Source organism: Ambystoma mexicanum, chromosome 6p, assembly GCF_040938575.1.
Source record: "Ambystoma mexicanum isolate Mex_15411 chromosome 6p, UKY_AmexF1_1, whole genome shotgun sequence".
In the NCBI taxonomy this organism is placed as follows: domain Eukaryota; kingdom Metazoa; phylum Chordata; class Amphibia; order Caudata; family Ambystomatidae; genus Ambystoma; species Ambystoma mexicanum.
Window position 1 is genome coordinate 578434124 of NC_090935.1, and position 13062 is coordinate 578447185.

General features: G+C 49.8%; 1 protein-coding gene across 1 annotated transcript in view; it reads right to left on the reverse strand.

Moving 5' to 3' along the window:
- The window catches only part of THBS4 (thrombospondin 4), a 274521-nt gene extending 261666 nt beyond the window's left edge, over nucleotides 1-12855 (reverse strand). The window contains exon 1 of the mRNA XM_069627401.1: nucleotides 12588-12855. Within this exon, the coding sequence (XP_069483502.1) occupies nucleotides 12588-12666 (79 nt within the window). The 5' untranslated portion in view covers nucleotides 12667-12855. The remainder of the gene's footprint in view (nucleotides 1-12587) is intronic.
- Nucleotides 12856-13062: the final 207 nt, after the last annotated feature.

Consider the following 13062-nt stretch of genomic DNA (forward strand, 5'->3'; position numbering starts at 1 on the left):
GTTTATAGTCATCTGTTACAGACTAGGTGCTCATTACATAGTCTAGACTAGAGGAAGCCAAAGGATTGGCGAAACAATAGGCACGTGCACCAAATGGTTGTTGTTGGCCAATTCATTAGGTTGCATGTACTTAATGGGCTTAATTCATAGCTCTAGGTGAAAAGACCCAATTTCAAAGGTCTCAAGAGAAAAAGACTGATTTAAAATGACCAATTTTCTATTGATTGTAAAACCAGCATTGTAAAGGTGTTTTTCTCTTGGGAGCTTTAAAATGCTTTTTTATTTCTTTTTTTAAAACATTCGGGGGATTTCACCCCTGAATCCCCTGTTGTTCCTCATGGCCCCTGATCCCCCACCACCTCGCACCCTCTCCCGCAGGACATCCATCTCTCAGACCCCCGGGCCCCACTCGAGACTCCCCCAAACCAAAATGCATACATACACACAACACACACACCATCATGCACGTTCTCCTCGTCCTGCGCTTCTGGGTCCCAGCGTTCCTGTCAGTCCCTGCGCGCACTCGTGTGCGGCAGGGGCATGACAGTTCCATTTAGAAAGAACGCTCCGTGCAGCCACGAATCCGTCTTTCTAAATCGTTTTTTTCGTGGAAAGATCTTTAGATAATGATCTTTTCACGTAGAAGGAAATTCATAAGCTTGCATGCACTAACCTGAATATGAATCAATATTGTAAAAGTACCAACTTAGGGGCGTGGCTCGGAGCCACCGTGACTGGTATGGCTTCCTTGGAGCTCCTGCATGGCCCATGGCGCCGTCACAATCACCGCTGCTTCCAGACCCTGTTATGGAGTGCAAATGACATATATTGCACATGAACCCTCCACGCGGCTGTCGCTCGAGCGGGTCCACGCTCCGAGTCCGATTTATCATGATTCAGCTCGTTTTTCCTCTCGGGACCCGCTCGTCTTCAAGATGGCGGCAATGAAACAAACTACGGAGGCTTCTCCATGAGGTGGAGGGGCAGGCGCGCTAAAGCAACAGAAGCCGCCTAGCACTCCCAGCTCGCCTACGCGCACTGTCAGACCCTACCCTGCACCTCTACTTCGTGGCCAGCACCAGCAGCACCTGATCCCCCGAGCAGCACTCACCACATTACAACTGCAGCGTGATTACAGAGGCGAGCCCCGCTACCGGCACACACCGCTGCAGAGTCGGGAGAAGATCTTCGGCCCCGGGGACTCCCCAGCCCGGCATCTCCGCCTGAGCCCCGCGCTCCTCCCACCCTCTGTCCCGCACGGGGAGCAAATCATTCGCGGCCCCTCCACCCCGAAGGCACTAGATGCGGGGCCGCGCACCTGGCTGGGCCGCGAGCGTAGGACACACCGAAATGGACACATCTCGAAGAAGCTTGGTGTCCGGCACCGCCCTCCGCACTCCCACACCTACCCAACATACAACCTCAAGCAACTAATGCCCCCCTACTAACAACTAGAACAACAGCCCGCTGCTGGAAGGCAGCAGTCCGAAAATGGGGCATCCGCGGTTCTCTGTGCCCCCTAACCCCCATCTGGAACAACCCTGAATTCTCCCCAGGCATGTCTCCTCATAGCTTCCAACCCTGGATAGAGGGAGGCCTGCAAATAACCAGTGATTTTCTAGAAGCAGGAGCACCCATTTCATTCGAGAGGTGCAAAGCAAAATTTGGGGTTAATGAACGAGAAAGATTTCACTATGCCCAAATCCGACACTGGCTATCCCACAGGGCAACCAGAGAGAAATGCTCCAGAGAATGAACTGCGATGGAACTATCTCTAATGACCCCTACTAGCAAAGGCAGAAGCTTGACCCTCTACCGACTCCTAGATAGGGCAGACCTGTCTAACAAAGAAAGATATATGCTCGAATGGGAAAAGGACTTGGGTAAGGAAATCGAAGTTGAAAACTGGGGGAAAATTTGGCTAGGTTGCATAAAAGCTCACAATGCATCACTAATAGGGAAGGGGGCTACAAGCACTGCTACAGGTACTATGTAACCCCCACACAAATCAACAGGGCCAACCCGAACATTTCCGGATCATGCTGGCGTGGGTGCCCTACACCAGGCTCACTATTCCACATGGTATGGATGTGCCCAAAGGCAGAACTGTACTGGAGAGAGGTAATCAAACATAACAAGGACATTTCGGGCCTCTCCATCCCCTGGGACCCCGGAATCATCCTGCTGGGCGACACAGGCAATGGCGCTTTCCCACTCTCAGGCCAAATCCCCCGGCTATGCACGCACCTACTCCTAGCTGCGAAAATCACAATGGCCCGGGTGTGGAAAGACAAAGAAGGACCCTCAGTGGCCCTGTGGTGGGCTAAATGCTGGGACACAGCGGTTGCTGAAAAAATCACGGCAATCCGAACCGGCTCTCTTAGATATCTGGGACCCATTCATGGACCATGCTGCTAAATTCCCGGCTCTCACCAGAAGGCCTCCACTAACCAGATGGCTCCAAATCAGCCCGCTCTACTGATCCTCAACCTTAGGCCATAGCAACCCAGCACGCCAAACGCCCCCTTGGCCCGCAAGGACAGATCGGACCACGAACAATAACGCTCAGTTCACCAATATGGACCCTTCCCCCCGCTGTTTTCACCGAGAGACATTATCACCTTATTATACCTAGCGATTGCTGATCTTCTTTCGTTATGCTCAATGTACTACTCATTTGTAAAACCCAATAAAATGTTGTTATGAAAAACAAGTACCAACTTAACAAAAGCAGTTACATTTGTGAGACATAGCTGTTTTCTTTATTGAGAAGCATTTGACGCTGAGGGCACTACTGTGGGGAGACAATCCTGTTCATTGCAATTTCTCAATTGACTGTTAGGTGTTACGCTTCTCTCCCTGCCTGATGCAGACCGTGTAACCTACTATAATTTAACTGAATAAATAAGTAGGGTTGGTGCTGTGGCACTTAGCAACATCTAGGCATTCTTTTTTTACTAGATGTACATAGTTTGCACCAGATTGTTTTACACACTGCCAGCTGCCAGAAGATGAGCTTTTAAGAGACAAACTGTTATGTGAATCTGATGTCTCTGATGTACTTTAAATGAGTGCATTACATTAACACAGTGTTTTCTCTATAGAGTCTTCAATGTAAAGTTTTCATTTCTTTGAGTTGATTCAGCTTTGTTGTATCTTTTGGAAACAATTTAAGAAAGCTTGATTGTAATTTTCTTTCAAGATCAAATCAATATTATTTTGATACATTGTTGCACAGCCCCTAGAAGAAGTGGGGCCCACAGACCGGTACCTACTTTGCCTATTTGGTAATCCGGAACTGAGGGCTGCTAAGGAAAGTCTTGTGGGGAAAGGGAAGTGGTTCCGAGAAAGAGTCCCGCCCACACAAGGTGACATAGTGAGAAACCAGTGCAGCTGGTATTTTGACTATGAGCCGGCAGGGACGTCTCCTGGTTCAGTTATCACATCTAACAGAGATTCAATAGAGTTACTCCAAGAGGGGAAGTTTTGTGCCATTGCCACTGTACCCATTGCCAGTGCTGTAACATATGAAACGCCCTTGCCATTGGAAATAATGACCCTCCAAAGGAATGCACCATTACCAAAAATATGTCAGCATACACTTAAAGGTAGGGCACAGCTCAATCCTTAAACTCCCCTGAAGCCTCCTCAAGAACCTTCTCATTGTTCTGAATGCACTGGCTTAAGAGAGAAGGTTGCCCTGTTAGGGTCAAAGGTTGGGCAGGTTTCGGGGGGAGCTTTCTGACAGCAAGGCTTCCATAGGTATAATCCCCAATGACTTGCAGTGTTTGCTGAGTGTTCATCTATAGCCACCTAAATCATCCTCACGATTCTTTGGGATGAGACCGGCATCCTACGAGAACAGTGGGTGTCTAGTTCCATCGGTGGCAGGACCATTGAAGGACATGCATTTCCAATTATGAGCTGAAGAATGCAGACACCAGATACCAGAGCAATGGTGAAGCCAAAACATGCGGTAGGCTAACTCACTCGACTAGACACCAATGACCAAAGTACTGCCAGGGGAAATGGTGCAGAGAGACAGATTCCGAGCTTGTGTATACGGCAGGCAGAGCACTATCAGCAAGACAGAATTATGGGAGGAGAGATTTCTTGGAGAACAAATGTTGTCACTGGATTCAGTTCGTTAGGGGGTGCAGATCAATTATTCAGGAGGACATTGTTGAGATTTCAAGATTACATGAAGGAAACAATCAGAACTTTGTCATCATCAACGTGTATCTCCCACACTGGAGTTTGGTGCAGAGGGTGTACTTCCCATGGTGTTCCGATCCTTGCCACCACCTGGTTCTGATGCATACATGGCAACATTAGCCATTCCAATTGGGATATGCTAGTCCAGTCCTGATTTTAACATTGCATTCTAGGACTTGTAGTCCTGTATTTCCCCATTACAAATCCAGGACTACACGTCCCAGAATACACAGTTAAAACCAGGACGCCATTAGCCTCTCGCGAATGGGATAGATAATGTTTTCACTTTCAGTACTGCCATGAAGCTAGGAAGAGGGAAGGGCACATTCACCATGGGAATGGGCCTCTGATCTGATCCCTGATGTCAGCGAGTAGAGAAGTGGTGGGCCCTCGGCTGCTGCTCAGTGGTGTACCTCTCCACTGGTAGGGTAAGCTATGGCTTAGCGTCTTCCTCGCCATGAGCTGGGTCCTCGCGCTGCTACAATTAATTGTCCAAAGCTTCGCTCATCCAGATCCCCACACTGAGCTCACTACCCCTTGCCGCATATCGCATATAACTCACCATACGGCCAATCCTGGAACGGTGGTCTTCCTGGCCCATTGTTGTGTGGCCTCTGTTCCATTCCCTCCCTTGCCCAGAGCAATACCAGGCTGCAAATGGTTGGCAAGGAATGCCACTGTTGGCCTCAGGCAGCACAGAACCCAGGTCTTAAATCATCCCCCTCAACAGCATTGCGGAGCGCGTCAGGAATCGGGGCTCACACCCCTCATCCAGGGTCCTGCATTGGCGCCTCTGCAGTGGTGCAAGCAGTGCCCCCAGCACTAGCACTTCTCAGGTCTCGCCTGGCTCCTGGCTCCTCACTCCATCTCAGTAAAGCGCGGCTGTCCACCATCTGGCCACTATTCTACAGGAATGTGGCAGTTAGAGAAATCTCTCCATTTAGCTTTCGCAGGGTGACCAGAGCTTCAGCGCAGAGCTCCCCTTATTATAAGTGCCTTCACACATATCTACACCAACTCTGGTCTGGCATGCCAACCTCGGATCAGAGAAATGAACCAATAACACACCAGGGCAACCAGAGATCAAGAACAGGATTTCTCTCCTCCTCGACACCTAGGCCGTCGCGTCAACCCTCACGCCACCTGACTCACTAGACACCCTCCGCCCCTCTACTCCCTGCCCACCGGTACAGCTGTACCCCTCCTCTGTCCCCCTCTGTATCCGACCCCCTGCTGTATATCTGTAACCAATAAAAGGTGCTCCTTTGTGCATCTGTAATGTTGTACACCTCTGTAAAGCGCTCTGTTGCTTCTCAAAGCTAGGTCCGTGCTCAATAAATACAATAATAATAATGATGTTGTTTATCCTCTCACTCCCACAACGGTGCACCATTTCTGCTTGGGCAAGTCTGTATAACCAATAGCATTGCTGAGCACTAGCACATAAAAGCAGGCTGATCTTCAGGACAAGGCAATGAGTGAAGACAAGGGGTGAACCGAATTTCGGCTTCAAGTGAGTATTCGGCAGACGTTCAGCTGAAATACAGCTATTCGGCTTCAGCCGAATACTTTCTGGAACACTCAATCGAAGCCGAAAACCACTTTCTATGATTAGCTAGCTTCTCTCTGTTTGAGTGATGATATAGTTACAGAGAGTGGAACTGACGGGGAAAGTTCACAGTAGCCAATCGGTTATTTGCTTATTGGCTGCTGCAAATGCCATCCACGCTGGTATGCCAAATGTATTTTGCTCACGGAGGCTCCCCCCCTCTGTGAGCAAAATACATTTGGCACACCAGCCAGAGTGGCATTTGCAGCAGGCAGGTAGCAAATTACTTATTGGCTGCGGCAGCTTTGCCCTGGCAGTATTTTGCCAGCAGTATTTTGTAATTTGCTCAGGGAGCGTCTCCGAAGGAAATCCTTCAGAACATCTGTGAGCAAAATATATTCAGCACAACCGCAGAAGGTGGCATTTACATAACATGCCTGAAGCAGAGGCACGTTATGTAAATGCCAAAACGTCCCCTTTGCTGATGTGCTGCACGTATTTTGCTCACGTAGGAGGACCCTCTGTGAGCCACATACATTCAGCACACCATTGAAGGTGCCATTTTCATAACGCGCCGCTAGCAGTATATTATTAAATTAAATATACTGCTGGAGGCACGTTACGGAAATGGTGCCGCATGATGCAAGCACATTTTCTGATCGGTTATGAAATAATTAAACTGATCAGCAAATGTTCCTGCATCCGTAGGAACATTCTGCGCCATTTACATAGCGTGCCTCCAGCAGTATATTAAACTTACCTCTGTAGTAACGGGCCACGAACCACACTTTTCCCCCATGTTGAACTATTCGGCTTTGGCCGAATACTTGAGCCAACTATTCGGTATTCGGCCCAATAGTCAATTCACTCTTTGGTGCACCCCTGGACTAGCCAGACAGCAGACGGCTACAGAGCAGGAGAGTGGGTTAAGTGTCCGAAAGCCTGCATGGCGTCCATGCTGCCTAACTGGGCACCTGGTGTCACAAGCCTCGTTGTGTGTGTGGTCTCGTAGCTGGTCTGTTTTGGGCTGATGAAACCGGAAGTAGATGGATGTTCTGCATCTGTAGAACCAAGGTGCTGTTCTTACTTTATTTGGTGCCATGGTGCCTGGCTGCCCACATGCCTACTGTACAATGCTGCGCTTGGGGCCAAAGGTATGCACAAGGCGGTGAAGACTTCATTAGAGCGCAGGGGGGTGGGTCCATGCCTAGTGCATATTATATGCCTCAGAACAGACGGCTTCTTCTTGGGGGGGTAAGAGGGCGGGTGGATGAGGTCAGACCTTTGTGTAGCCCACAGGCTCCTGTGGCTGAGTTAATAAACCCAGTTTACAACGCCCATGTGGCTTTGGTTATTCCCTAGAACCCCCCCCCCATCTGCATCCAGGAACAGCAGCTGTGCTGCCTTGAGGGTCACCGGGAGAATGGATGTGGTCCGTTGGCGCATACGGTACTAATGCTTACTTAAATACTTGAAGGAAGTAAGAATTTTAAGAAGAAATGTACAAAAAACAAAAAAAACACATGTTGGAGGTTAGTTCTTGTTTTTAAGAAGCTGAAAAACACAGGAGAACTTAAAACTTAACAGATTCCACACTTGCAATAACATGTTGAACAGACCCAGTGTCTTGTTGCTTTTGTAAAGGATCCCACTCTGGTCAGCAAGCGTTTGGAAAGTCGGTCAGACAGGCAGTTACCATAGCAACGGGCACCAACTGAAAGGGAAGGAAGACTTCCAGTACACGCAATGGAACCAACACCAGTGTGTGGGTCTGGAGGTCTCAGAAATCGGGCGGTATTCCCGCTGGTTACTCATTAAGCTGGAAGAAGCATCGGGTCAGTCCTACCTTGCCCTCGGCCAGATACCGTGGGCCTGTATCTGCTTCACGCACAGCTCAGTGTAGCCCTTCGCAACACCGGGCCTGTATCTGCATCACACCATATTCAGTGTAGCACTTGGCAACCCTCTGGCCTGTATCTGCATCACGCACCGCTCAGTGTAGCCCTTTGTAACCCCGGGCCTGTATCTGCATCACTCACTGCTCAGGGTAGTCTGTTGTAACCCCCTGCCTGTATCTGCATTACACACTGCTCAGTCTAGCCCTTCGCAACACCAGGCCTGTATCTGCATCACACACAGCTCAGTGGAGCCCTTGGCAACACCGGGCCTGTATCTGCATCACACACTGCTCAGTGTAGCCCTTCACAAAACCGGGCCTGTATCTGCATCACGCACAGCTCAGTGGAACCCTTCGCAACCCTGGGCCTGTATTTGCATTACGCACTGCTTAGTGTAGCCCTTCGCAACACCAGGCCTGTATCTGCATCACACACTGCTCAGTGTAGCCCGTTGTAACCCCCTGCCTGTATCTGATTCACACACAGCTCAATGTAGCCCTTTGCAACCCTGGGCCTGTATCTGCATCACACACTGCTCAGTGTAGCCCTTGGCAACACCGTGCCTGTATCTGCATTACACACTGCTCAGCCTAGCCCTTCGCAACACCGGGCTTGTATCTGCATCACGCACAGCTCAGTGGAGCCCTTCTCAACCCTGGGTTGTATCTGTATTACACACTGCTCAGTGTAGCCCTTGGCAACACCGGGCCTGTATCTGCATCACACACTGCTCAGCGTAGCCCTTCACAACACCGGGCCTGTATCTGCATCATGCACAGCTCAGTGGAACCCTTTGCCACCCTGGGCCTGTATCTGCATGACACACTTCTTAGTGTAGCCCTTCGCAAAACCGGGCCTGTATCTGCATCACACACTGCTCAGTGTAGCCCTTCACAACACCGGTCCTGTATCTGCATCACGCACAGCTCAGTGGAACCCTTCGCAACCCTGGGCCTGTACCTGCACTACACACTGCTTAGTGTAGCCCTTCGCAACACCGGGCCTGTATCTGCATCACACACTGCTCAGTGTAGCCCTTCACAACACGGGGCCTGTACCTGCATCACGCACAGCTCAGTAAAACCCTTCCCAACCCTGGGCCTGTATCTGCAGTACACACTGCTCAGTGTAGCCCTTGGCAACACCAGGCCTGTATCTGCATCACACACTGCTCAGTGTAGCCCTTCACAACACCGGTCCTGTATCTGCATCACGCACAGCTCAGTGGAACCCTTCGCAACCCTGGGCCTGTACCTGCATTACACACTGCTTAGTGTATCCCTTCGCAACACCGGGCCTGTATCTGCATCACACACTGCTCAGTGTAGCCCTTCGCAACACCGGGCCTGTATCTGCATCACACACTGCTCAGTGTAGCCCTTCGCAACCCTGGGCTTTCATCCTTTCTCCGTGACTCCTTTAGTCAGGTTGGACCTATATAAATGCCCCCAAAGTATAACATACAATAGAACACTGTTTATCTCTTGTAGTCTGGTGTTTTTGTGGTTATTCGTGAGAGACTGAGGGCGGCCAACCGTCACTTGAGTCTACTCACAACGGTGAGTTTAGGACGTAACAGAGATTGGGATTAGCAATTTAGTACTAACCTGAGCCGCTTGGGTTGCAGTCTGCTGCAGAGCCGCGAGTGCTGGCGTTTGCAGGGTTCTCCCCATAGGATGCAGTTCTAGCAGCACCAGGTTCTGTTTCTAAGCAGGAATAGGGGAGACTGATCTCCCCACTTCACTGAGGTGTGTGCTGTCGTGTAAAATATGTTGGTGAGAGCAAACCCAAAGGGCCCTGGCTCCTTTCTTCCCCGGCTTGTAAAGTTGTCGTTCATTGTTTATTGAAGGCCTTTTGGAGTCATGTCTCCGGTGCTTATTCTTCTCATAAGATATCCGATGCTGTTTTGCTTTGGGTTTAGTGTGCTGTGTCACACGCCACCAAATTCAACTGGGTTACAGATTCGACGGCGTTCAGAATTCAATATCACGCTCACAACTTGATCCCTCTGGAGAACATATGATCCCTCTTCTGAAAAAACCCTGTGGATTCCTAAATCAGAGTTGAAAGCGGTCTAGTGTTTTTAAAATCACAAGTACCCAGTCCAGCCGACGGAAGGAAATTCATTGAAACTTTACAGGGGGATTTAACCCGTGAATTATTGGCTCTTTAAATTGGAAAAATTGATATGCAATTTAGGATTGAAACATGCAATATGAAAAGTTAGCTTTTTAATAGCCCTAATTTGAAAAGGACACTGGTGTGTCCAAACACGTGTTATCCTAAAGGGCATTGAGTGGTAATTTGCCTCAAACGAATCAAATTGCATAAATCCCAACAAGTTCACCTACACAAGTGTGGCGCAGTTTTTTCAAGTGTGTGGCGAGTTTCTTATGTGTTTGTCCAAGGGGTTGGGGTCAGTGCCTCTTTTTTGCCCCACACATGTGCGACGCAAGTTTGAATTAAAATAGCTACTAGGCGCATGGTTAAAACTTAAGTTGGTACCAACAAAACCCCAGAAACCGTTTTCAACTGGTTTGGGAGCCAACAGCACTTTGCATGCTGGGATTGTAGTTACTTTTTTCAAATAAGAATTGGCCTCCAAGTTCCAACATGCAAAGTGACATTGTTTAGAAAGCCAGGGCTGGATACAGATGCTCGTGATGCCTGAAGCCGAGTGCCAATTCTATATCTCCTCTAAGTAAAATCTTGAATGTTTTTTTTTTTACCACCTTTTGTGCAAACAACGCGATAACTCCGGGTCTGGGCGTTCCGTAAATGCAATAAATAATTAAAAAAAGAGGTAGAGTAAGAGCATTTAACAGTGGAACACATCTAAACCAACTGTTCTGTTTTATTTTATTTTCACCAGGCGGGTGGAATTTTAGCTGCAACTAGAAATGCAGGGCACCAATAACCCAGACATGCAACAGTGGGAGAACCTTAAAATACAATAGAGACGCACACTCCCTGAGTACAACAAGCACTGAGTGCAGCAAACCTAGCAGCACCGCATACCACACGCGATGACGCAGTATGAGCGAGTCTTCCGTGAGATCACACAGCACTGTCTCTAATCCGAGACAGTCTCGCGATGGCTGAAGAAAGGGAAGGCCGACGCCACCCCAAAGGGGTTCCGAATTAAGGTGATAGAGGCCGTATACGCGAGGACGCTTTGCATGATTCCATATTGGATCCTATTGTGTGTCATGCCTGGGCGATTCTTTGTATGTATTTGCCTTATGTTGGTATGTTTGATGTTTACGCATTGTTGCATGTTGTCTACATCTACGTATGCCTACAATCTCTGCATTGTGTCTAAGTTGTGCACTTTTGTGTTTGCATGAAGTGTAGCAGCAAAAGCAAACTGCATTGTTGCACTGTGCCCTGCTGTGTTTCACAACTAGGCATGCCAACAAACCCCCTGACAACCTCCTACTCAGCCACCACCCACTCACCAAATGTTGACCAGCCACGCCAACACAAATGGCTAGAGAGGCATTCCCCCTAAACACTCCCAAAAACTCCATCTCCGTAACCATCGTGCAAACCTCACCAGCTGGCTCACACACCTTGACATGTCACATACTGATCGTGTCCCACCTGGAAGCAATACGCCTGGTGTACACATGAAAGCTCACCTAGAAAGCACACCCACACAGACCCCAGTTCTGTCTGGCTCTACACACAACAACAGCTAAGCACAGCGCCTTGTCCTTTCCCTCTTCTCCTCCAACCACCTCCACTTCTAAATCCAACAGAGCGCCTAGAGGCCGTGCGAATGGCAGCAGGGCACTGTATAAATCCAGCTAACATAACACGAGCGTCAAGGAATGTGGGACTGATTACTGCTGTGGCCTCGGAGATGCCTTAATCTCGGGGTCCCTAAGCATGGGTCAGGCGTGTCTAAAGGCCGTGCTATGGTGCCTGTGGTGCTAGCCCAATGACGACACGTGACTGCGCTTGGATGGGGTTCACACCCCGGCAGAGTAGTACGTGCCTGAATTCCATACATTGAGCATTCATTGTGCAGCATTGTTCACAGCCTATGGGCCGCAGATGCAAGTAATTGTAACGCAGTTATTCTCTGGCCTCATTACAGTCGCTTTCACCTCAGCCCCCCCCTTTCATTCAAAGCCCCCCCCCCCCAACCCACCATTGCACCACCGTAGAAAGAGACGGTGTGGCCGCGTCTCTTTCCCCAGCGCTGCGCTGTCTTTGTGGCTGTGGGGGCTGGTCCAGGGGCTGCACAGAGCCTGGGGCAGCCTCACTCAGCATGCAGGCAGCCCCTGTGGTGCGTGTGCCCACCGTGTGACACGTGCACGCGCTGACATGCCAGAGGAAATGTTCCCGAGGGCTGCCATATGTGTCAGCAGCCTGTGAACTTCAGAGCGCACATGTTTCGCCTGATTATACGCGCGCGCGGGGCTTTAATGAAAACCAGCCCAGGACCGTTACAGAGGAAATGCCAGGAGTGAAAGTCAATCTTTCTCTCAGAAGCAACCAGGGCTGCCCATTCGAACTGTTTATGTCTAGTGCGTGCATTCCATCCAGCGTGTGTGGAACATGCCCGTTTTGCCGCACAGAGGGAAAACATTCGCCCGCAGATAGCTCACTCTTACAGAACACACCAATTCAAACATATAATATTGAAATTGCTCTCCCATAAACTACTCGTGCTCGTGTCTGGCTTGTGTATCTAAAGCGTTTAATCCGTCTATTTAGCCACTTTCTTGCCACTACCTTCGAGCACTTTAATGTCGCGTACAATGCGCACTGGTGGGTAGCAGTCAGCTCGTGTCTCTACTCATTAGGCCAGGCTATGAAACGGGAAACTGTGCACTCATTAACATTTTCACACCGAAATATATAACGTTGTTATCAAGCTGCACGCAGAGATAGCTTGGAGATGAAATCTCTCTTACCTTGATAAGCGGCGCCGGCCGCCAGGTGTAGAATAAGCGTCAGCAGGAAGCAACGCGCGTTCCTTCCGGGCAGCAGCATGCTCTCTCGTCAGCCTGAGCCCAGTCAGCTTAGATTTGGCGGGAGCCGCCGTGCCCTGCCCTGTCCTGCTCTGCCCTGCCCTGCCCTGCTCTGCCCTGCTGCCGGTGGGAGTGCGGGAGTCAGGCTGGGGCGTGCGTGCGGTAGATGTGGAGAGGGAGACCTGCTCGCCTCTGGAAGGAGGCTCTGACTGGGGCTCGGGGCTGCGGCCAGGCAGACGCATGGGGCTGGCTGCACGGACCAATTGCTCATTGGCAGATTGGTGCCCAGCCCCTCGGAGGAGGGGCTACAGGGAAACTACATTTGCAGTGGTGTGACGCGATTAGCCCCAGAACCGTCTGCCAAATAAACCATTTCATATTTAAACAAAATGGAGACGAACATAAATAGCAGTGTAAG